Consider the following 25,764-nt stretch of genomic DNA (forward strand, 5'->3'; position numbering starts at 1 on the left):
AAATAGAAATTTTTGATACAGCATGTCAATAAGAGCACTTGCTTTGGTAGCTCCAAAATCTGTAAACACACTTTGACACATTTTTTGTGTCTTGTACATCTCATCAAATGCTGTGGACCCAAATGGCATCTGTTTCGTAGACTGACCCATTAGTCTCCAAACTCCAGAAAAGAGGCTAGATTTGTTGCTAGTTGCTATTTTGTATAAGAGGTAGCTTGATAGGTCTGAAAACTCTCTTAATATGGCCTCAGCTCTATTTGAAATACCACTCTTTGATCTTTTTTAAAATTAAACGATTCCTCGAGGCGGAGAAAATTACTCAAGTAATTTTTGTAATCAAGTACCTCGAATCATTCGATGAATCGTTTCAGCTCTAATAGTATTACTTAAATTTAAATTCATTTTGTTCTTTTTTTATTTTTATTTGCAGTGGTTTTATGTTTTTTATGTATCTTGTCATGTGTGCTGCTTTTAGTCTGAGCAGCACTTTGGTCAACTTTGGTTGTTTTAAATGTACTGTATAAATAAAGTTTGAGTTGAGTTGATTTAAGTTATAACATTAGTCTGGCCTGAAGATGTGTTACATCACCATGTTTCTCACTTATTTTGTGTTATTTGCTTCAAACACTTAAATGTATTTCTGCCTTCTCACCTTTTGTTAAAATAACATTGTGACAAACAACCCCATAATGTGCAATAACCATCCCTGTGATGAGGTTGTTTGTCATGATGTGTCAGAGTGTCTTTCATAGTAAATCACTGCTTTGTTACAGTGAACTGGAAAATGAGAGGGATACAAGTTTCAAGCCAACAGCTTATGCTTCAAATTAATATAGGAATAACTACTGATAGATGTTTTGATTATGAGTAATTCACACTAGAGTAAAAAGTGTGACATCCAACCCCGTACTCCCCTACAACTCTGCAAAGTGAGGTGGATTTAAAGCGAAGAGGGTCTCCTGCACATATCTTTTTTAAAAATTGTTCATTAATTTTTAATTAGCCTTAAATGAAGACTCTAAAAAGAGCTGTTTTCACTAATAGTTTCACCACACATCCTGCAATTAACATCCGACGTGCAGAGTGATTTCAGCTGAATCATTACCTTAGAGAAACTCCTCAGAGGGACTCGGCTTCATCTTCCTACTGGCTCGGTAGTCCATCTCCCACCCAGGGGGAAGGGAGGGCTGGGTGTCAAGTTGGGCAGGCGCTGGCTCATACACACTGTAGCCTCTGACAGGGTCACTGAGCTGAGGCGATGAGAAGACCATTAGCGACCCCGCTTGAATGGCTCTAGGAACTACAACTCCCACTGAGCCCAGAACAAGAGGGTTTTATTTTTCAAGCAAACCGGAGAGCTCGCCTGCGAATGTATTGCGGAACGCTTCATTTACCGCAACTGGTGGATTTTTTTTTCTTTTAAACCCCAAACCAGGCCCAGCATTACATGCACATTATTCCGTCCAAACTCACAGGGAACAGCCAAAATATAGCCTTATAGGCTTTGTAATTTTTAATTATGGTTTTGCAAAGCATAAATTTACAATGCCTGCACAAACCAGCCGCCACAACTGAGGGGTGCGACCTAAATGGGGATTTTCACCAGTTTAAGGCTTCTTTAACCTCATATAAGAGTTTTTACAGATCCTTTACAGCTGTGTTTGAGGAAGATATGAAGCTACAGGTGTGACCATACGGAGTGAAACCGTCATTTTTAATCCAGTTTGAAGGTAAAAGTTTAACCACGGGGTGACGTCGAAACATGGACTTAAATAGCTCACATATTTTTCCTTCTTTTACTGTTTTACTGCGCCATAGCTACGAGGGGATCCTGATGACAGGCTCTGCCTCAGGTAACCTCCCTGTCTGTAGCTTCCCTCATTCAGAGTGGATGCCTGGAAGTTTCTGGAACAGCAGTGTGCTGTCCGGGGTGAAGTTTGGAGGAGACTTCCTCTGCCACGTCTGAACCCACAGCCCCAACCAGAGCCCGACTTCCTCTGGAGCACATAGCTAACAGCCCGCCAGCGGAGAAGAGGGGTCCTCTTGAAATAAATAACGGTAAATTTGAACAAACACTCCTTTCCTCCTTTCTCTTTCTCGGGTGGGTGCTCGGATACTGTCACAGAAGTAGGCTGAACCACACTGCAGATGTTTCACGTCACTCCTGCGACCGACAGATAGGTCGAGACGGATGAGAACCAGAGTATTTTCTGCTCGTCTCTTCACTGAAAAGCTTTCTGTTGAAACTTCATCGAAGTTAATTGTCAGTCGGGTTTTGGCGCAGCGGGTGAGATAATAACACTGTTGTCAAGTAGGGAGGAATTTACAAAATCAGGTTTACTGCTGTGGCAATGTATGAAGCAGAAGCGTCTGTTTGCACAAGTAGGAGTTTTACAGCCAAGAGCTGAGAACCCTCAGGCTTGTGTTTATATTGCTTCATCTCAAATATGAACAGTGCAATAACAGCATGAGCATCTAGTATTCTGTTCAAAATAAGGGGGTGACAAAAAAGGTGTATTTCTCATTCATAATGTGTGCATTACAGAAAAGAGGAATCACATTGACACGTAGGGGAGACCAGGGACAGTTGTAACAGTTGCAGTGCCTTGAAGCAGACACAACTAAATTTGTAAGAAAAATGTAATTTTAATAATATTTTTTTTTTCTCAAATTATTTTCTCTGATTACCCAGCATGCTTTGTTGTGAGCTAATCAAACATACACCATGTTGATTATGTGTCTGTTTATCTATCTTTTATTCAGATTGTTTGCGGTAATGATTTAGTTGTTAGCTGAGCTAGCTTATTGCCAATGCACCCAGGGACAGTTGTGACAAATTTGATTCGGGTAAGTTGTAATATTTAACAAATGTGTTAGATTCATGACATGTCATCTGTAGGCCTGTGGAGCCCATACCCATCCCCACGCTAACACACTCTCTCACACACACACCCAGACCAAATTTTATTCATTTCTCTCAATTCTAAATTTTAGTGTTGGACAAACACACATTAATGTTTGGTTGTTGAGCAGAGCACAGTTGCACCTATTGCATAGTTTTATTATCATAAATGTTCAGTTATTAGTTTAATTTATCCCTGTAAAGCCTGACCCATTAAGAAAGGCAGAAAATTCTAATTTTTGTGGGGATGAGATGTTCATCACCCTTTTAAACAAAACCCACAAAAAATGCTAAATCAATTTGTTTATGATATTTTTTTGTGTCACATTTGATAATTTGTGAAGTTTTGGCAACTTTTATAGCAAGGTCATTGGTAAATTGCATTCTTTTAATGCAGAAAATACTAAGTAAACTCTGAGTAACAACACAGCACTTGTTTAACAAAATAACAATGGTTTCCTGAAAAAAGGGTGTGTATTATTTGATGAGAGCAGCCATTTTAAAAAGGACCAAAAAACATCTTCAGCTGCCTGAAGTAGAGTGATAATCCAAAAGGGGGAAGAATACTTTTTTTTTTGTACAGGTTTTCAAGAAAACCATATATTATGTTGATGAGATAGAGGTGTTTGAAAGTCACATATCAAATATGATGTGTTTGGGGTTATAGAGTTAAGTCCTTTGCATTTTCTGTTTGTTAGCAGGGACTTGAAGGTAGTTTGTAGAGCAGTTTGAAGACACTGGATTAAAAGAGCTCAAAGTTAGAGACAAAAATGTTACAACTGTCCCCGGTCTTCCCTAAACTGTATTTAGTTATTTATTTATTTATCAATCAATCAACCTGTCTGTCTATTTATTTACTTGCTCCTCTGTTTGTGCTTATCCCACAGCTGCCATGCTGCCCAGTCTTCCTTGCTGCATCCTCATTGCTTTGCCAGCTCTCCTTGTGCAGGCCAGCACTGCAGATTCATCCAAGAAGAGCCCTGCTGCAAGTCGTCCCCCTGCCCCCCCAGGTGACCCCAGCTGGGCCCTGGGTCTGCGCCTGTACCAGGGCCTTCGCTTGGACTCTGTCTCAGTGAACACCCTCTTCTCCCCCCTGCTCTTAGCCTCCTCACTCAGTGCCCTCTGTGACGGGTCAGCAGGCACAACTGCAAGCCAGCTCCAGGACCTCTTGAAAGCCCCCTCCCCTGCCAAGACTGAGGCCGACACTGGTGTTATTCTATCCGGGGCGCTGAAGAGCCTCTCTGAAGCAAATGGGTCCAGTTTTAACTTACACGCATCCACGGCCCTGTTCTCGAAGCAGGCTTCGCAGCTCAACCAAGAGTTTGTGAAGGGAAGTCAGACAAAGTTCCAGGTGCAGCATCAGCCACTGGAGGAAGGAGACTCCAAATCTGATCTGAAGCAGTTCCAGAGGTGGGCTAAAACTGGTCTTGGTGGGCTTGAAGGAGCTCCTCTTGTGGCTGAAATCCAGGCTAAGACTGGTGCTCTGTTCCTGGCCAATGCACTGCGCTTTAGAGGTGAGTAGACCACTGTTAAAGGTAGTCCACACATTGAAGCCGTCTGACTCTTATGTTGACCTTAAAGGCCAGTGGGAATAAAACTTTCAAACAGTGCACAATAAATTTCAGAAAACACAAAAACATTTCTCAAAATAAAAATGTGTTTCTAGAAACACAAATGCATTTAGCTAAATAAATACTGATTAAAGTGAACACAATTAAAGACAGGGGATCACAAAATACATTTCACAAAACCGTACTGGGTAGGACCATGTTACTTGCCTCTGATTGGCCTAACTGAAGCATGTCAGACATCAGTCATCTATTATTTCCTGTTGACATTGGATACCAGCTGTAGCAGAGCCAGCCCAAAATTTAAAGAATTCACCAGACTGGAGGAGGAGCTTGATTTGATGTAGTTTCCAGTGTGTAGCAGCCCCAGGTATCACAAATCATGTGTAGATTTCGATGGGTGCAAATGTTTTTAATTTCATGTGGCTCTGTGAAACTGGAAAACACAATCGAACAAATCCTATTTAAAATCTTTTCCAATCAGATCTTTTCACAGATATTAAACACACACTCACACACTTCCTGATGCAATCACAAACTCAATCAATATCTACAAAAAATAATATTTCACCACTCCATCATACAAAATACTGCAGCATCCCTTCACCTGAAGTATGCATCTCTGACCGGCAACCTGCACCAAACCTTACTTCAAACCATTATTCTTCCTTTAAAATCTTTCAGATACAAGCATATTTTGGGGAAGAATAGCATTTAAAACAACAACAAGTTTCATTTTAATAGAAACGATTAAATATTCTGTTGCTGCTCTCCTCTCGACACACGAGGCAAGCCAGATTACCCTGAGGCAAACCTCTTAACTTTATACTAATTGCGGGGCACACAGGCCACCCCATAACCTGAACAACTGCAACACAACCGCCCTGTGGCCACTTACTCAGTGTAAACAGGAAGTGATAGATGACTGATGTCTGACATGCTTTGATTAAGCCAGTCTGAGACAAGTATGGTCCTACCCTTTACAGTTCTAAGTAATTTATTTTGTGTTATTTTAACCCATATTTACTCTGCGAATTGTGTTTGTGTGTTTTTAAATATAATTTATTTCTGTGAAATTTGTTTGTGTTTTTTTTTATGTATTTTCGCTTAAGAAATGTTTCTGTGTTTTGTGAAATCTGCTATTTGAAATATTTACTCCCAGTGGCCTCAGGGCCACCTTAGATACAAGACATTTGACACGTATGGAAACACAAATTTAACAAGGAGAAAGCTAGGGCTGAACAATTTTGGAGAATAATCTATTTTTTTTTCTTTTGGACCAATATTGTGAATGCGATTTAGTATGCGATTTTTTTGTGGGGGATGCTTATCTGTATTATTCACTAAACACAACACAACACAGGATACTGTCACCATATAAACAAGTCTTTCCTTTTGGCCAGGCCTACATGTTATGATGAAATGACAAGATGATGCACGAGTTGATAAGAATAAAACATCTTTATTAAACGACGACAATAACTACAGAATATTGTCTGATTGATTTAACTTCAGGCCTTGTAGACATGTAATAAAATTATCGTTAATTACCTTCGATAAAATCAGAAAAAGCAACAAAGCACTACAGAATAACAGGTCTGGTATGAACAATGATATAAAAAATAAAAAATAAATATGAATCCTCTCTTTTATGAAGTTCAGAAATTTGAATAAGACCCAATCCTTGGCTCACCACAGAAATATGTCAACATGTGAAGTGCACTTTTTTTCTAAAATGAAAAAGAAAAGCTGTGTGAACATATATATATATCCAATTAATAAAGATCTGATTGATCTCTCATCCGTAACAAAACACAAACTTAAGCACATAAACGTAAATAAAAACACATTTTTGGCTCAACTGAAGTATATAAATGTGTGGGTTGCACTTTTTAAACGCACTTTTAAACTTTTTTTCTTTTTAATTGCAGCCTTTGTGATTTGAAATTTGCATTGTAATACATTGCAATGTTGGTTCAAAGTGGATTAATAATTCAGCCCCAGAAAAAACACACATATCTGAGCTGATGGCTGATCTTAAGAGGACTTTTCTGTTATGGTGTCCAAAAGGCTGAAACGTAACAACATTAAACATATTCACCATGCATTTCAGTCTGACAACTCATGTCTGAGTTGTTTTTTTTAGCAGCAGATACATTTTATATGTTTGGTGCCCAGGCTCTGGCCTCATCAGTCCTCTCAGATAAGAATATAGAGACATTGAAGAATGATGAGCAAAACAGACTGAACAACCTCTCTGGAGCCTGCAGGTGGATGCAGGGGTGGTGGTGGGGACGGAAGAACATGCAGCAGTACAGACGCAGGGCAGATGGGAGATTTCAGTTTAAATAGACCGCCAAATTGAAAGGCAGAGTATGTGATTGGAAGGTGGTTATGATGAGTGGGACATGTGATATGTACGTAGCAGCGCAGCTCGAGTTGTCTGCAAAGACTAGCCTGCTTTGCTAAAGGCTGTGCTCCTTTAATGTGGATTTTTTTTCTTACATAGCGCTAAAGTTCGTCAGGGCCCTGGGGTCATAAAGTCTTTGAAAATTTGACATTGGTTGAAAAACCTCATAAGACAGTCCCACAGTTGATGAACATTATATAACATTATAGTCAACTCATTATGGTTGCAAATATGCTACATAGGAGTTAGTTTGGACTGAATGATGCTAAAATGGCCTGCTGTGCTCTGTAATTGCAGAGTCATTTGTAATTATGCAATGTCTCATTACCGACATTGTATGCTGCGCTGCAGGAGAAGTCCTCCAAGTGTTCAGACATCAGAGCGAGCCTGCACGCCAGTTCACCATCTACATTTCACACGCCAGCATGCACACCAGTGTGTATATCTGCATGTTTGGATGTGTGTGCTTGCGTTGACTCCAGCTGGTGGTCACAGCAGATGAGGAATGATCCTGGGGTCCATCACTGAGAGCTTATTCATCTTCCACTGGGGTGATGTGTCATCTTAAATAATTGAGTAACAAGTGTCCAGGCGCTCTCCCTTGGTGTCATGCCCAACATCTGTGCTCGGCGTGCTCCACCTCAGCAGCAGCACAACTTGGCTTGGATCTGCTCTTTGTGGCAGTCCGCAGCGGTGGAAACTAGTCAGCGTTTCATTTCGGATGCAGTCAGTTAGTAGCCCCATCTGTTACTTAACAGTTGCATTGCAGAAACACATCCACATGATACTTATACAAGTTTAACGTTCATTGTTCAGCACTTTAAAAGGACATTAATGCAAATTTAAATAGGATGTGAAAGGGTTGTAGTATTTCTCAGCAATGCCGAAGACAGCACATTATAACTTTCAGGAATTTATCTATCATCGCTGTCTTTCTTAGAGCACAAGCAGCATTTTCCCTCTGACGTAGAATCTAATTTTTGTTTGCACTCCCCACAAAAGATTATGTGTTAAATATAGCCGACTGTTTCACTCATTCTTTCTCCTGCGTTTGTCTTTTTTTGTGCTTTTGTCATTGTTTATCTGGTGTCTAATCTACCCCCGTCTCCTCATCCTCTTCTTTCTCTCCTGTTCACATCCTTATCTGCCTCTATCTGCCTCTTTCCCTGCTGTTTCCTCCTGCAGGTATTCTTTTTATTCCGTGCAAAGAAGGCAAGGCTGTTAAAGTGAACACAGGATGCCAAAAGATAGACAGCCTTTTGAAAATAACATTCCCTGACAGACTATATATTTGATAAGCAATTTAATTAATTTTCTTTGTTTGATGTTTGACTTCATTACAAAATTAGTTTTCCTGTGAACCGACCCTCATTGGTTGGTTCATTAATTTTGTGGAGGAAATATACAAATTAGATTATACAGCAGATTGCAGCACACAAATTAGATTACTGAGAATTGGATTCCTTTAGTTTTGACTCATAATTTAAAAGTGGTCGATAGTTTGCCTCCTGCTCTTACATGCTGCCTTTTGTTTTTGAAACTTCCTGTGGTTTTACTATTTAAAGGGGCCGTGAGGAGTTTTTCAGTTATACTCTTTTCTGTGATTGCAATCCAGACTTTAAAATGAGATTATCAGCATCAATATAGGTTATTTTGTAATTCTACTTCCTAGCTTCCCAATCGGTTTGGGCATGAAATTTAGTGGTAAGAAGAGAGGTCTGTGTTTTTCTCTGCTGAAAACATTTTTTGTGATAAATTTTGCAGCGCTACCCTACTGTACTGATAAATACCTTACCTTGTTGCGTTGTAGCCAGTAAAAAGTTGACTTGTACAAAGAAAATTTGTTCTGATCCCACCTCCATTAATTTCCAAAACAAACACACACCTTGTTAAAAGTCATGTCTTCATGACAGTGTGCGTGAGACTCCGAGCCAAAAGGTGGCGCTGTACTCTAATAAGATTCTCATTACAGCAGGTTTTAGGGTCTCAAAGCTTTTCGTACAGTGTCTCCTTATTAGCATTTCTGAGATTGTGCTGACAGTGATCTGGCAGTGAATAGAGGTTTGCCTTTAGCCTTTTGTTGTTAGCTTCCCTTTTTGACGCCTGTTGTTGGATGAGTGTACGAGTTACAAAGAGCTCTACACAGCAGTGTAAGGCTTTTTTGTAGCGCCGTTCACCACATTAAAGAAAGGGAAGGTCAACAGCCATAAGTAGTGGGGGGTGCTGTGGAGGAGACATGTTACAAAGAGAGTGGCAAGAGGACTGCAGAAAGAGAGCGGTTTAATGAGAGATTACTGAATGGAGAGCTGAAAAGAGACAGAGAGAGGAAAAGTAAAGCTTAAAATTTGAGAAAAGTAAAGAGAGGGTGGCCTACTGAGAGCAGAAAGATTGACAGACATAGTAGAGGGATGTAAAAGGCCTACCTTGGGAGTTTTGGTCCACACTAGTTAATTAATTCAGGCTTTGTTCCTGTTTTAGACAAACAAACACAAGAGACAGAAGAAGAAAAATAAGATTGCAGGGGGAAAAAAGAAACAACAGAGAGAAAATCACACACAAGATAGCACAGACACGTAGGGGACTAGAGCAGGAAAGAAAAGTCGGCGAGAACAACAAGCCCCCTCATATTTAACCTCTAATAATAGCTTCTGAAACAGCACAACTACTTGTAATCAAAAGTTGATGAGGGAGGAGAGGGAGCACGTCAGTTTCATCGATTCTCTGCTTCTTGCCTGAAGTTTACTGTAAGAATTGGGAAATCTGTGATTGGATTGCTTAGCTGTGCAATTGTTTCATTCTTTCTGTATTGATAGATTTAGATGATTTGAGTTTTTACTGATCTCTGTGCCGCTGTTGTGCCCTATAAAAAAGGAATATGATAATGTAATTGAAACTAGAATGGGCTAATGTTGTCTAGACACAAGTCTGCAGCACCACACACAGAGATCAACAGACTGGTGAGGTCATGACATCCATGCTAGATACCACTTCCTGTCATTTCCACATAATAGTTCACTGCAGGGAAATTATTCATCACTATGACGTCTTTTCAGGAACATGGCTGCCACTCCAGGTAACCTTTTGAAATTCCAGCAGATCTTATTTCGCTCTGTGGTGTTAAAGGAAGCAGAGTCTGCAACTTGCATGAGCATGCCTGAAAGAGAAACGTACTAAACATGTTGCTGTGACTTGTGATTGGCTGAGATCCAGTGAGGGCTGTGTGGTCCTCAGAATATTTGAAATCTATAGATGTACTGTCCTTTATGCATACTCCAAAAAAATGAAATGTTGATTTTAAATCAAACACACATAGAACTATAAACAACACATATAATGTAATTTTAACTGAACTATCTCACTTTAAAGCTACATGATGTTACTACAGTACATCAAAACAACATTATGTTAGATTTACTACCCCCACAGTAAGTTTGCTTAATACGGCTGAGTTCAAATAACTTAAAACAATTAAACATTATTAATATGGTTTGTGTTAATACAACACCTTAGTTTCACTGGTTGAATCACAAAGTTAAAAATATATTTCGTTTTGTAACCGTGAGTGAGGAGGGAACACAGGGGATATGAGACCCTGCTGTGCGTTGAATGATGGGGCACAAGCTGTCTGCGCTCTGTTTTAAACTCTGTCAAAGTATTGATAATTTAAGGTTACCTGAAAAAGAAAACCCAGGTTGTGTTCAAATGAAAAACTGTCATGGTCAGTTAGACAGTTGGTCCATGCCACATCTCAGTGATGGCTGGGCCTCATAACCACAGTGTTCCCTCCTCACTTATGGTTACAAAAATTAATCTGCTGAAACCATTTTTTAATATAAAGGAGCAGTTTTTTGAAGATTGATTAGAAAATATGGATTTTTTGGGTTGTCTTGTCTATATTTCAAGTTGGATTTGAATTAGGTTTTGATATGAAACAAAGAGTATAGTATCTCATAGTACAGTGTCTTTGCATGTGTGTTAGATTGAAGCAAGATGGTTTGGGATGGGTACCAAATTAGGTACATTTATAGCAGTGGGGATTGCTCTAAGACTACAAGGGAAGCTCAGCTTCCTCTAAAATGACCTCAAAAAGTAGTGATATGTACTGCTGTGTGAACATTTCATTGACAAAATATTTGCTAGAATTCCTTCATCTTTTGTTCAGAATCAGCTCCTATCACAGGTACCTGGCTCCACCTCCTTCTCATTCATCCCCACAGCGTCTCAGCGCTTTAACACAGTCGGACGCTGAGCGTCTTCTGACTTCAGTGGGGAAATGTAGAGTGGGTTGTTCCACTGTGGAAACTGGACAGTCATTGGATAAACGCTGGGCTTTGTCCCGCCATCGGACGCTCAGCGTCTCTGGAGGTCTATGAGGCAGTGGGCTGGCCTGGACGCTGGGCTTCTGCTAAAAACGACGAGTGTTGTGTTTAAAGATTCTCTCTCTTTTCACCAATAAGCAGCTACAGCTGCAGAGCTTCTCCCCCTGTCACTCATACTTACAGCCTGTCGTAGTCTCATGTAGCAGCTCCAGCTGCTAACAAGCTGACATGGAGGGTAGAATTTACCTTTAAATAAACAAACAAATTTATGATGTAGACCGGAAGAAAATGAGCTTCCCTTCCTTGACTGACCAGCAGCCGCCACTGATTTATAGGTTCCCAACGAATTCTGTCTGTACTACCAAGTAGGGATGCAGGATATTATCGGCACGTTATTGGTATCAGCCGATACTGGCTTAAAACTAAAATATCAGGTATTAGCCAAAGCTCCAAATTCTGCCAATGAAATAAACCAATAAAACAATGGGCTGAAGCTGTAAATATTTTTTAAAGTTTTTGTGGATTTGTTTGCATAGTTCAGATTGAGTACTCCCATATTTAGCTCCTGTTTTAGGTTAAACTTGAATTTAAGCAGCGGTCTGTAAGAGATATGTATCTGACTAATTTATGCACATTTACAATTTACCTAAAGTAAAACGTTTTAGTCAGTTTGGGTTTCATTGCTGTACAGTTGCACTTCTCTTATGTTCCCTGTGAACAGAGGTTATGTTTACTGACTGCCAGTTATGAAACTGGCCAAATTTGCCCTGGTTGGGTATGATTACATTTTTTTTTTTAGGACGAGCAATATCCAGCCTTCAAGTATGATTTATCTTTTGGATTTTCTTTTGTTTATTTGAAAGCAATCATCATAAATAAATATACAGTTTCAACTGTGTTTTTTCCTATTTTGCTCAAGAAATGAATTTCCCTAACAAATGTGATAAGAGTATGCACCATAATACAATATGCTACTTCCAATACAGAAGAGAGTTGATGTTCTCTGCAGTCATTTGCACAGAAAAAAGTATGAATGAGTTGTTAAATATTGGCAAATCAGGTATCAACAAAAATCAAATATTGTGCATCCCCCGTACTGAGTTCTGATTGATGTAAAATCTAACGGTACCATGTTTCAGTACCTAAAACTCATCCTTGTGACTGCGAGGAAGTGGAAGAGTAGGTGATTATCCACACTGGACATAATCACAGCATTGTGAGTTTATATACTGAGAAATAAAAATGTCAAATTGAAAAGCTTTGATTACTCTTTCAAATGAAGAAAGGTACCCATCTCTAGAGATGGTTGTTTGTTTTAATCAACTGTGTTTTGCAGCCTTAAAACCATTGCTACCCTATTCAAACAGACCTTGTTCATTTTTCTGTAAAAACTTAAAAGTTTTAGTAATTTTAACTCAAAAAAGCTGAAGGATATGAACAGCACTATTTCATTTTTCAAAGTGTGTCTTTGTATTGTGTAATGATGTGGTTATCCTTTCTATTCAGTATTAAAAACCCTGGCCTTTTTTGGCCCTACACTGAAAAAAGAAAACAGTTGGACCAACTTAAATTATTGCTTCAATTGGTCACACCTAAATAAATTAAGTTTAAATGAAGTATTTAAAATGAAGTTAATGCGTTTAATCAACCCAATTGATTAAGTCAAATGAACTTAAGAGTTTGATTGTTCTCAAATCAACATTTTGCATCAGTCCAGCTTAAGGTTTTCAGTTGTTTCAACTCAATAATTTGCAAAACCTCAAAGTAAAATCTGAAGAGGTGTTTTTATACTTACACTGTAAAAATGTGAGAAGTTGAGCTTACTTAAAATAATCTAGGAAAACAAGTGCACTAAAAAGGTTAGTAAATATAATAATAGTCTTAAGTTGAGTTTGCTTTATGTCTACTTGTAAAGTTTACTTTACAGCCTATTGAACTGACTCATTTCAACCGTGACTGAGGAGGGAATGCAGTGGATATTAGACCCTGCTGTACATCAAGATGTTAACCTGCCAAGAGCACAAGCTTTCTGCGCTCCACATGGCATGGACCTGCTGTCTGTGCCCTGTAGCATGGACCGTGTACCTTTAGCGTGTTTAATGTTTAATATGTTTATGAATAGGATGCGTTGATGGGTTAAGATTATAATCAGAAATGACAAACTGGGTTTTGTCCTGAGTTATATTTGAATTACCATTACTGAGAGAGTATTTTGATTGGATTCCTCGCTGCCATGACGCACAGGCAACCAGGCAGCCAGGACAAGTAGACTGTGCCGTGGAGCGCAGCCAGGCAGCCAATGTCATGGGGCACAGCCAACCAGCCAGGCAGCCTTTGCTGTGGAGTACAGACAGCTGGTCCATGCCATGGAGCACAGACACACTGTCCCTGCGTGTATCTTAATGTGCAGCAGGGTCTCATATCCACAGTGTTCCCTCCTCATCCAGTTTTCCTTTTGGGTTTAGCAGATTATTGAGTTGAAACATCTGAAAACTTTAAGTTGGACTGATGCAAAATGTTGATTTTAGAAGAATTAAAATATTTAGTTTATTTGACTTATTAAGTTGTGTTGAATGAACTTAATTTCATTTCAAAGAACTTAATTTATTTAGGTGTGACCAATTGAAGCAATTCATTTAAGTTGGTCCAACTATTTTGTTTTATTAGTTGTACCAACGCAGAATTTCAAGTTTACATGATCCTCAAAAACATTGGAAACCTTAACCTAAAAATTTTGAGTTGGATTGATTAAAAAAATTACATCACTTCAACTGACTAGAGATTCCCTTTTCACAGTGTAGCCAGCTGCAGGTGTCATTCAGAAAGGTACAAGAGTCCAAATCGTAATCTTTTGACTACCTTGCTCAATACCGTATCCCCTGCTCTATTGAACGGGGCCAGCAGCTTTCTGTAAGTGATTTGAGGTTTTACAGCTAATTCCACGACTCTTAGCCTCGTCTAAATTGACAGCTGTCAGAGGGTTAGCCAGGCCAAGTGGGATCCTGTGAACAGTGAATAGTGTGGTGTGGCCTTAAGGACCTTACAACTGCCTGGATGTAGTGCTCACCTGTCAGCAGCTCTGGAAGAAAGAGACATCTTAGAGTTGGATGAATTATGTTCAATGTCAGCCTGTGTCACTGAGGTTCCATTATATTTACTTACACAGTATTAACCTGATGTCCACCTCTTCACCTTTATTAACCACTCAGCTTTTTCTGACATCCTTTCTCCAGCATGGAGTATTCACGGTGTCTTTATCCTCTGTGTTTGTTTGGCTGTTTGCTCAGGGCTGTGGGAGAGAGAGTTCAGCAAGGAGAGCGCAGACCTTCGTACTTTCTTGGGGAAGAAATACACCAAAGTGATGATGATGCACAGAGCAGGTAAAAACAAACAAACCTCAGTCTGTTGCAGTTGTACTCCATCCAACCAGTTAAGTGCAGCAAGAAGCAATTTAAGCCCTAAAATGACTGTAACATCTGTAAGGTCCAATCTGCTTCCCGACTATTTATCACAGTGTAGTTTATGACTTATTTAAAACTCTTTTCATTATTCATGAATTGTCTTAAAACAACAGCAAAGCAGAGTGGAGCTGTGTAAAAGATGTAGGAAGGTAGGAGTGTATTTTGTTAGATATTATATCACAGCTTCTATTTTAATTCATGAGAACAATTATTTCATTGATTCATTAAAATCCTCTCAGCAGTATTTTCACATAATGTTTAAATGGATGTAATCAAACACCTGGAGTGTTTTTCTTGTTTTTTAATCTTTGTCTCTACCAACCTCTCAGAGAACTCCAGGTGAAAAGTACAAAGTGTTTTTTCCTCTTCGCTCTGCTTTTTATTCTTTCAGTTTGAAAATTCACCTCCTACCCTTTCCGTTAGGTTTGTACCATCACTATGAAGACGTTGAAAACATGGTGCAGGTCCTGGAGGTGCCTCTGTGGGGAGGTAAAGCCAGTGTTGTGCTCCTGCTGCCCTTTCATGTGGAGAGTCTGGGGAGACTGGAAAAGCTCCTGACCGTTGAGCTGCTTTCCAAGTGGCTGGAAAAGACAAATACGACCAGTGTGATTATCTCGCTGCCTATTGCAAACATCACCAGCACACTCAGTCTGCAGGTCAGTGCAAAAAAAACTACATTTTCCCTTCTCTTATTAATAATTGGTGAAGCATCAGGAAAGAATCCAGTGAAAAAGAAAAGAAATGAGAGAGATACAAATGAATTAACACAGGAATAAAACTGAACGGAAGAAAAGCTTTTTTTATTAGTCAATACAGTAATGAGGTTGTAAGTTGGACCTGCGATATATCAAGAAGATAGAATGAAGGAAATGTGGCAGAAGGGTTTCTTGCACAAATAAAGTTTTACAACAACTAAACTGGGAGGAAGTGGGAACAACAACAAGGCCTTCATGCGTGACAATCTGAGAGAAATCATGAGGAGCCAAAAACATAGTAAAACTGTTCTCATCACATTTTTCACACAATAGTACCGCTGTTCTCTGATCAGCATGACAAAATTAACTCTGCTAGATAGTTTTTGTTTTTATCTACTACCCTTTCTGAATTGGCTTTTATTTTTGTCACTTGGGAAAATTGAGACTTTTTTCCAAGTGTTACTGGGGACTCTGTATTACTGAGAGTTCTGTGTTAGTCAAAACAAACTTTCACATTTCTCCACCCAGCTTCCCGCCACAGGTAGACACTTGGGCAGTTAATTCATTATTTTTTCACTTTGTAAAGAAGGCCTAGTCTTTGTCTCCTGCAAAGAAAGCTAATGAAATGACATTTTGATTTAAAATACCTTCATAATTTTAATAAATTGTCTTTGAGGAGGCTGTGAGGAGTTTCTAAATGGTCTTGAAACGGTCTCTCTCCCTCTAGATATATGCCTGAGCGTAATCCACACTTTAAAGTGATACTCCGGGATGGAACAAGTTGGGTCCTATCACAAGGTTTAGGGCAGAAATTACCCCTACAGCAGTGATTTTGTGCAGCAGAAGCCCAGAGCGCTCGCACCAAACACCCCCTCCCTGCTCCTCTGCTGGTTTCCTCTGCACTCAGACGAGGCCATTTTTTCCTTGACCAAAAACACAAATAAACGGACTCCCACCGAAAAAATCTGATATTGGTCTGCATTCACGCTTTATTTAGAGAATTTTCAGTGCGTTACTTTCACACAAAGACACAGCTAAATAAGGATCTAGTTCTCATCGTGTCTCTTCGTCCTGGCAGACTACCTGCATTTGTTTATATCTGGCACACTGCGCGTGCAGACTGATACACTAAGCGGCGAGCGCCTCGTAGCCAGCTGTGGCTCTGCAGCGGAGGTAGCGCCGTTTTACGACACCATGAGAACTAGAGCCTTATTTAGCGGTGTTTTTGTGTGAAAGTAATGTGCTGAAAATTCTCTAAATAAAGCGTGAATGCAGACTCATATCAAATTTTTTCGGTGGGAGTCCGTTTATTTGTGTTTTTGGTTAAGTAAAAAATGGCCTCGTCTGAGTGCAGAGGAAACCGGCAGAGGAGCAGGGAGGGGGTGTTTGGTGCGAGCGCTCTGGGCTTCTGCTGCACAAAATCACTGCTGTAGGGGTAATTTCTGCCCTAAACCTTGTGATAGGACCCAACTTGTTCCATCCCGGAGTATCACTTTAAAAAGAGATTATCAGCCACAATATAGGTTATTTCAAATCGCTACTTTTTTGCTTTCTGATCAGTCGGACAGTTTTCCTCTTCTGAAAACAATTTCTGTGATTGATTTTGTAGTGATGGTGGACACTGGAGCCTAACTGTCAGACAGAAAAAGGACAGAAGAGCAGAAGAAAGAGAAACAGGAGAGAGATAGAGCACGAGCTAAAGGCTAACACGAGAGCTAAACTGTTTGTGCTAATTATTCTGCAGTGGTCTGTTCAAACTTGAGAGTCTATCAATAAAATGAAGAGTGAGGTTATGTAAGCTCAGCTTGGTAGATGACTGGCAGGACACAACCAGGATTTACTAATGTTACACATTACAGACATGTCTCAGAGCACCGAACTGTCAGTAGCACTAAATATAGATGGCCACTAAACTACGGTACAAACTGACAGTGTTTACTTGTTGTCACGTTTCAAATGACAGCACTACATAACTGTTGATGAATATCTTCCCTTGTCGTGTTGTATCTGGTAAAAAGTTGTCTTGAACAAAGAAAACTTCATTCAATCTGATGTACATTTATACCCAGAACAACCACACACCCTGTTAAAAGTCACATCTTAACGACAGTGTGTGTGAGACTGAATAAAACAGATCCTCCTCACGGCGTCTTTAAAATAAATTGTAGCCATCAATGATTGGGGTTGGATCACGTTTACTAAGAAAAAACAAAGCCCCTGTCTTTTAGAATGCAATGCATGGAAACGAGACGTAGAATCAGCATTAGAACTCGTGCCTTTTATACACTGCACATTGTCCCTTCCCAAACTGCAGGGGGCGGTGTATCAGAAATACATGTTTACCACAGCCCTAACTAGAGCAGAGGAAGTTGTGTACATTGTTTACATCATTTTTCCCCCACTTCCTCTTCTCTGCCAAGTTTGGACCATAGACTGTATAAAACATGGACGTAGTCTCGCCGACGTCACTCGTCTGTTTCTGAAACGGAAAATGAAGCACATCAGCTATAGCAGACATATTGGTAGTGGCAAGGGCTTTGCGAACAGCCATGGGGCGCCGGCCGTCACGTGACCCTCAACTGTGCCTCTTATTGGGGGAGCTCGCAATCTTAATATCCTCTGAACTGCCAAGTTAGAAAAAAATTCACCCCCCGTACAGTGCGAGCCGGTAGTAAAATTAGTGACTCAGACAGGGGACGTTTTTTGAACCAGGCTGTAAATAGGTTAATTTCTGCTTTGAAAATGGCTTTTTTTAGCTTGGTGTGTTTGTGATTTCTGCTACTTCTGGAGCCAGCCTCAAGCGGGCACTCGAGAAACAGCAGATTTTAGCACTTCAGCATTGTCTCATATTCTCAGACCGGAAGTTGCAGCTTGGTTTGGACACCGTTTTACGCCAGGAGTTGTTCATCGCACAGTCATCATAGTGACCTCTGTGTGATGAATCATTTTAAATGTCAGTATTTTTGCACACTACTTCATCCTCATGTCTCCGCACAGATCTTGCATTAACCAAGCCTCTCTACACAACGCAGTCTTACTGTCATGGCAGCTTGGCATGCAGCCCCTTGTTAGATGAAGTGTCTTTCATTGAGCTCTCGTAGAACAGATTTATAAAAATGAAACCATAAACTAAAAAAAAAAGAATACCCCCCTAAAATCTTGTGACAGTGGAGGACGAGCAGGGCTGACATTTTGCTTGCTCTGATATGTCACACTCTGCTGGCTCGTCCCTGTTCTTCTTTGCTGTCACCGTGTGATGAATTACTTTCATTCAGTTTTTCTTCTTTGCTAATTAACACGAGTTGCTAGTGGCAGCCATTAAACATCCATGGTGGCAGCACAGTGCTGTTGATTGCTGTTATTGAGCAGTGAAAAGAAACTGATTTCCATTCAAACATGTAAACTGCTTCTGGGCTAACAGATTAAAGTGGGGATGTTAAGAAAAGGTCCAAGACACTTGCTGAACAACATATGAGCATTTAGGCCACGGTGTTGGCATTTCACATCGATTGATCTGTTTCTGAACAAGTTAAAGTCTTTTGTTTTAGCCCTCAACAAAAAAAGACTGTGATGTTCTGATTTGCAGTTGAGAAAAGTGATTTCTGCGCCTCACAGTGGATCCTGCATGAGGCCTAAATTGTAGTTTCATCTTTTCTTTAACGGAGATTCTCCCCCGATGAGACATTTTTCCTCTCTTCAGATGTCTTGACTCTCCTCATTTGGCTCTGTCATCTCTGCGTCTCCTGTTTTTGCTTCTTGTTGCTCTGCTTTCATGCAGTACTTTTTGCTCGTCACTTCTTCCTCTGACTCTGCTTCCTTGATGCGTTCTCCACCTGTGACCTCAGTGTCTTGCCACTCTCTCTCAGCATCTTTGGAGCATGTAGCAGCTGAACAAGTGGCCTTGTTTGCCCCTTTCAGTTCACTGCCGACTCTAACTCCACGGAGTTCAAATGTCGCCCTTTCCCACACTTCTCCTTTCTTGGTTTGGAGTGATGGACATCCAGCTGTATTCACAGCGCTGGGCTGTGACGGCCTTCAGCAGGGTGTTAAACCCTGGCTGATAGGCCAATAGGGGCTTGAAGATGACCGTGACATGTAGCTTTAAAACCTCCCACTGAACGGCTTTTTCTGGAGCACAAAGGTCACATCACAGCCCTGCTGTTCGTCTGGCTGTATCTCTCCTCTTGTTAACTCCAGAGCCAGCAGGTAGCTGGAGGAGCAACAGGAAAACAGGCAGCAGCTGAGTGGCCTGTGGTGCTAATGTGATGCATCGGGTTGTAGTTTATGTAGAAGTTAAAACAGTGGTGTTTGTTTGTGTGCGCTGACTTTATCAACTTAAAATCTTAACAGGAGTGCAGATGATATTTTAATTCATAACACATTATCACTTTAACAAGTTTTCATTCTTCACTGTAAATCTAAACCAAGGGTCAGCAACCTGGTGCCATAGCTGGCACGTGAGGCTATTTATGTTGGCACACAGAAAACAGTTACAATAAGGCAGGGAAATAAATAGATAAATAAATAAGAAAGATATGTAATTAAACTATTGTGTTGTATTTTATTGAACACTCACAAGAAATAGAGCACACTATAAATGTTTTCACAAAAAATAAACAAACAATATTAGACGATAAATTTAAATCTTGAATTTTTACTAGTGCGCAAATATGTCCTGCAAGTGCGTCACGGCACATCTCTTGGGAGGTCAGTGTGCTAGCTCACAATTGCATCCATTTATATAATTTAAATGAAATAAAATAAGATTCAACTGTGTTATCAAGGTAAACAAACCAAGTTTCAGTCATACTTTCTAGCGTTGGACAAGGGAGTATGGATTTATTGCCAGAGATGGCTGGAGATCAAGTGCTATGCACCCTTTTCTGTGAAAGTGTGGTATGTTAGGACATCAAGTAGGCCTGGGCGATATATCGATTATATCCATTAATTTGAATTTTCCCTTGTGGATGATTTAAAAGTGAAAATTTTGAATTTTTTCTAGCTGCTATTGTGCACCTTTTATACAGCAGCAAGCGCTGACTCCACGTGTGTGCAGCGTGATTTAACAGTTCACTAACAAAACAACAGAAACCTAAATGTTCTTGTGCGTCTTTGACACCCAGCACCTTGACGGACACATGTTCCTTATGGTCTGTATCAACAGCCCACAGAGGTTAATATAAACTAGACCTCTTGTCAGTGAACGTTCAAATCCCTTTCCTCCAATCCTCTGTTTTCAATCTGTCACTTTCAGGAGTTTGATTAGGATCTTTGTCTGAAACATTTACAAAGCCGGGACCCTTTAGGTTTACCAGCAAGGTGAGTTAGCTTTCTGCTAACCAGGTACGTGTCAAATACATGTGATTAGCTTGTGCTAGCATGGCGAGTCAGGTGCACAGCTCTCCAGTCTCTCCCATGTAGAAAAGTGGTACTACAGGTGGTAGTGTTGTGTTCACATAGTCACGGTTGGAGGCTTTTGGGTGTGTGCTGCTGCTGGCACTGATCCAAAGAGGTGGAGCCTAGTTTGAATGTTGTGTTTACTAACAAGTGACAAAAATTCCTGCAGACCTGACCTTTAAACTCTGACTGACTTTTCTAAACCATACAAACTGAAAAGTAGCACATTTAGCAAAGTCTAAACACTTTAAGTTTTGATTTGCGAGGGTGTATCTTTAAGACAGTTCAAGAAACTTTCAACAAATTCCACTCTGTTTGCTTCCTGTTACATGCTTTCCTTGAATTTGTATGCAGTCACAGTGCTTCAAACATTTGCATCATTTTCAGCCACAACACACCTTTTGAGTCATGGAGAGATGTATGAGTTTGTGGTAGGACTGTTGTGGATGAGTGTGAAAGACATGTGCAGAGAAAGAGATGGAGGAGAGGGTTAGTTGAACCTGACAGTTACAGAGGGCACGCCAGAAGAAGCCATTTCCCCTGAGCGACATACACTGACTGGAACCTATTACCACATCCTCTTTAGATGTACATTGTAACCTCATCATGGGCTGATGAAATCCACTTTGCCCTCTTTTTAGTCTAACAAACATCTGTGAGCTCTGCTGCCATGTTTTTCTGCCAGCCATGCCCTGAAGAACAAGCTTTTGACATTAACATGGTCAGGACACTCTGGGGAGAAGGCTGTAATCTAGAACTGAAGCTTGAAACAACTCCCCTTGACACGGCTCTGACTTTCCAGGGAAAAGAGCAGAAAACATACTGTTGCATACAAATGCTCTTCTGTCTCTGTCTGAGAGTTTGGCAGACATAAGAAAAAACTTTTACCCTCGTAAATAAGTAAAAGTCGCTGCTGTCTTCAGTCATTATGTAACCTAATTATGGATAAGCTCTCCAATGTTTTGGCTTCTGTGTCTCCGTCACGAGTTGTCTCCCTCGGTATGCCCTCTCAAGAAAAACAAGTGCATTTGAGGAATCATTATGAAAGGGCTGAAGCTTTGAGCAAACCCTCAACCCACTCCAATCTCATTTTGTCTGTCTGCCCAACTCATTTGGCCAGTGACGGCCCACCATATCTCCTCTGACAATCATTTTTCCAATTGGGTCAGGCAAATAATTGCTCATCACCGTGCGTTAATGCTGTTTACCACTCTGTCTGTCAGTGCTTGGGATGACCATGGACTCCTGAGATTAGAGGGCAGCATCTGGACAAACAGAAGATCATAGAAAAGTGTGCGTGTGTGTGTATGTGTGTGTCTGCCCGAACACAAGTGTCCACTGTTTGAGACAAATGAGAGCAAACAAAATTAGGCACCTCTGAGCCTTTGGGTGGATTTGCCACATATAAATACACCCATCCTCACCTCTACCTCCGTCCTCGCTGTCAGACAAGTCCCTGAGATCTTACTCCTGTTTGCAGACTTTGTGACAGAGCCACATTAGATGGCGTGTGTGTGTATTTGTGTGTCAAAAGAAGTGAAAAATATAGGGTGGCTAATCTAATAGAGGGATTTGTTTGCTGCTGTTTTGTGGTCAATGCTGATTTTTTTTTTTTTGTAATAAAAAGGTTAAGAACGTCAGAAAGTTTCCATAATTTTAATCTAGGAGGGAGGTTATTTAAGCATATGGCATAGCCAGCAGGGGGAGGTCCATCAAATGCCACGTGAACTAAGGATGTGTCATGACAGAAAACTTTCTACAGCGACTAAGACACGAGGATTTAGACAAAAGAATTTGGATCTGGATCTGGATCTGGATCTTCACCACACTGGAGCGCCTGCTAAATGTGTTTGGTTGAACTAACGGATTTTGGTTTTTGAAAGTCTTATTGTTTCAGAACCTGCTGGATTTTGTGTTTTCTGTCGGGCTGGACTGTTGGAGGAAGAATTTGCGCTAGGAATCTGGATTACTTTTGCTTTTGTTTTGTTTTTTCTTTCTGGGATATATGGGACGTGGGACACTTGTACAATGGAGTGCGGCCGTGGCAAGTAACATAAAGAACGCAGGAGCAGTTAAAGAGGGGAAAGACTAATAAACAGTAAGGAAAGACATTTTTTCTGTATTCTTTGGGGTCTAACTTGTTTTTATTTAGAGGTGAAACATGTTCAGTTTAAATGGGTACTTTGTTTGGGTCTGACTCTGGGTCCAATACAAAAGGACATATCCTACACTCTGCCATTTTATTAGTGCTATCAATGCCTTATGGTGAAGTTTTGGCAAACAGCAAACTCGCTCGGTCTGCTCCATCCAATATGGCAATTTTGTAAATACTGTCATGCTGCAAAAACCACCCCCTGGCTCTACCCCCTCCGCCCCTCTGATAGAACTGACCAATCAGAGCACAAAGGGCTGTGACGTTGCGAGGTTACTGGAGGTCATTCTCCAAACGGAGCATTTCAACGAGATCTTCAGAATGGCCTAAAATGAGGATATTGAGAACGCTATTGTGGGGCAATGAAGGAACTAAATGACTTGTACTGAGGGCAGAAATGCTTTACAGGCATCCTAGTCTGGCATAGTGAAAAGGAGAAACAAGCATGATATGTCCTCTTTAATATTGTTTTTTTCCTAACAGCAGGGAACAACACATTCACAAATGTGCACTGTCTGTCTGAAGCAAAACAAACTTCTCAAATAGTACTTTCATAAATACAACAAAAATGAAGGTGACTTTAACTTAAATAATGAATTAGTGCATTGTCTCTTATATAGCAGTATAATAAAATAGAATAGATAAATTCTGAAAAGAAATTAAGGTTTCATAATTGGACTATAAGGAACCTTTGACAATCCCCCTTTACCTTGAAATACAGGCTGCCTGTAAACAACAAAAAACATCCCAGAGAATAATGGCTGTGCCCATAAACAGAACAAAAACATCCATGCTATGGCATTGTCGACAGCTGGGGGCAGGAGAGCGAGTGTTGCATCTTCACAGAGAAGGCGCTGGCAGATGTTTTTAGTGGTGATTTTACTTTACAGAATGTGCTTGCCTGTGTGTTAAAATGTGCGCATGTGTTTGTGAGTCTGTCAACAAGTTGGGGGCGGACCTTTGCCTTGCGACAATGTTTCAGCTATGGCTATTTAGTCTGTTAAATTTTAAAAAACAACAAGGCACAGACCTGATTTATGAGAAAGGTAAAGCTGAATCACTTCTGCTGTGATCTGGTGATATATGGAAAATAAGAATAACTCAACTTTCAGGGGGGCAGGTGCCTCCTGGTCATGAGTGAGCCTTGTGCGCAGCCTGTTCACAGTTTGGTCAGCCACTAAAAACACTCGCTCAGCAGGGACAGACGTGCCAGGTATGGCCAGGTATTTCTGTGCAGGGTTTGCCACTCTTGGAAACCTGCCTTCATTTACCTTCCACCATGCTGCAGGACTTGAGTTAAGGTGTGGTGGTGGATCTTTAAGAAAGCTGTCTTCTTCTTTTCGTTTGTCTTGTTGTTGTTGTCAGAGGTCTGCTTCTCCTGTAGTCCCGCATGTGCATCAAGGACGTCTGGCGCAAAGCACGCTCTCATGCAGGCAAGCGGGGAATTACTGGTTAAAAATGAGATTAATAGCAATTTTTTTATTTTTTAAAATCAAGGAATTTCTTATCGACAGTTAATTGATAATCATGTTATCTAAAAAGGAACCCCAGAAGTGTTTTAAACAGGAGTTAAGTTGTTCGTCACTACTTGATATTTGGCTATAACACACCATCACTCAGTAAACACGCTTTGGCTCAGCTGACCTACATAGAAGTGACATTCAGCAGGCAAGTGAGCAGGAGAGGTGGAGGAGGATGAGAGGGGTCAATGATTGCTCAGGGACAAGGTTGAGAGTCACAGAGAACTATATTTAGTTGTCGGATTCTGCCTGTTTCTTTCTGAACATCTCCCTATTTGCTGCGTCCTCCTCTGGTGAAGGGCAGACTGCGCTGGAGTCTGCAGCCAGAGATGGAGAACCCTTTTAACAAGCCTGGCCCGGAGGTCACTAAATAAACCACCCTCATCGCTCTCCTCCTCTGTCTCTGATCCACTGCTGACCAGGCCACACACATACACACACGCACACACACTAATGGTCGGACTTCAGCTTTATTCTGGCTGTATCTTTTAGTCAGTGACTAAGACATATGAGTGTGCACCGGGGTGCTCACTCAATCATGGCTAATGAGGTCAAAAGGCCATCAAATATTTACAAGAGCACACTCCACAGTATACAGTACAAAGGGGCAGCTGTTTTAACACAGCTCCCTCAGCTCTGTGCTTTGAAATAATCAAAAGTGGCTCACGGCCATTGGTTAACCCTTTAACACTGGATGCGTCAGCGCACTTGCACAAGCGCACTTTGAATTACCATTATCCCTAATGGGTTTGCACAATTGGAAAATTTCCATTTTCTTTGGATATGAGGTTTTAACAGTATTTTTACTCAGGCGTTTGAGGAAGCATGCGTATTTACATAACTGACATGGCTATCGGCATCCCACTTACACAGCCCTTACCAAGAGGGGGCGAACCGGAACGGGACCAGGCTTAACCGATCCAACCTGACCACATTGTACTGATCTAAACCGGACTGCTTGGTGGGAACGGGACTTTAGTGGGTGGATAAATAGCACATGTAGGCCTGTCACGATAACAAATTTTGCTAGACGATAATTTTCCAAAATATTATTGCCGATAAACGATATTATTGTCAATATTATTATTATTTTTTTTTAATTTTTTCATTGATGTAATTATGATAAATGGGATAATAAAGTGAGTACACCATATCAAAAGCAAGAAACTTTAATTTCTTTAGAGTATCTAACTGTAATTAAAAGGTCAGGATCTTTTAAATAAAATAAATTAAACAAAAAACATAATAAATTTAACAAACAAGAAAGAGAAAAAAAATACAATGAAAATGAAATGGACTCTCTTTTAGAAAAAAATACATGTCAATGAAAATAATTAATA

General features: G+C 40.4%; 1 protein-coding gene across 2 annotated transcripts in view; it reads left to right on the forward strand.

Annotated features, from left to right (window-relative positions):
• Positions 1–1,838: 1,838 nt before the first annotated feature.
• Positions 1,839–25,764, forward strand: part of serpinh2 (serine (or cysteine) peptidase inhibitor, clade H, member 2) — a 43,794-nt gene continuing 19,868 nt past the window's right edge. Inside the window, exons 1-4 of one of the 2 annotated variants that reach the window (XM_074661982.1) lie at positions 1,839–2,058; positions 3,790–4,416; positions 14,487–14,579; positions 15,084–15,316. In XM_074661982.1, the coding sequence (XP_074518083.1) occupies positions 3,795–4,416; positions 14,487–14,579; positions 15,084–15,316 (948 nt within the window). In that variant the 5' untranslated portion in view covers positions 1,839–2,058; positions 3,790–3,794. Of the gene's footprint in view, positions 2,059–2,156; positions 2,288–3,789; positions 4,417–14,486; positions 14,580–15,083; positions 15,317–25,764 lie in introns of those variants that run through there. The other variant, XM_074661985.1, reaches the window with a different exon arrangement.

Source organism: Halichoeres trimaculatus, unplaced genomic scaffold, assembly GCF_033239565.1.
Source record: "Halichoeres trimaculatus isolate MK-OKI-2021-1 unplaced genomic scaffold, fHalTri1.1 fHalTri1_scaffold_22, whole genome shotgun sequence".
NCBI classification, from domain to species: Eukaryota; Metazoa; Chordata; class Actinopteri; order Labriformes; family Labridae; genus Halichoeres; species Halichoeres trimaculatus.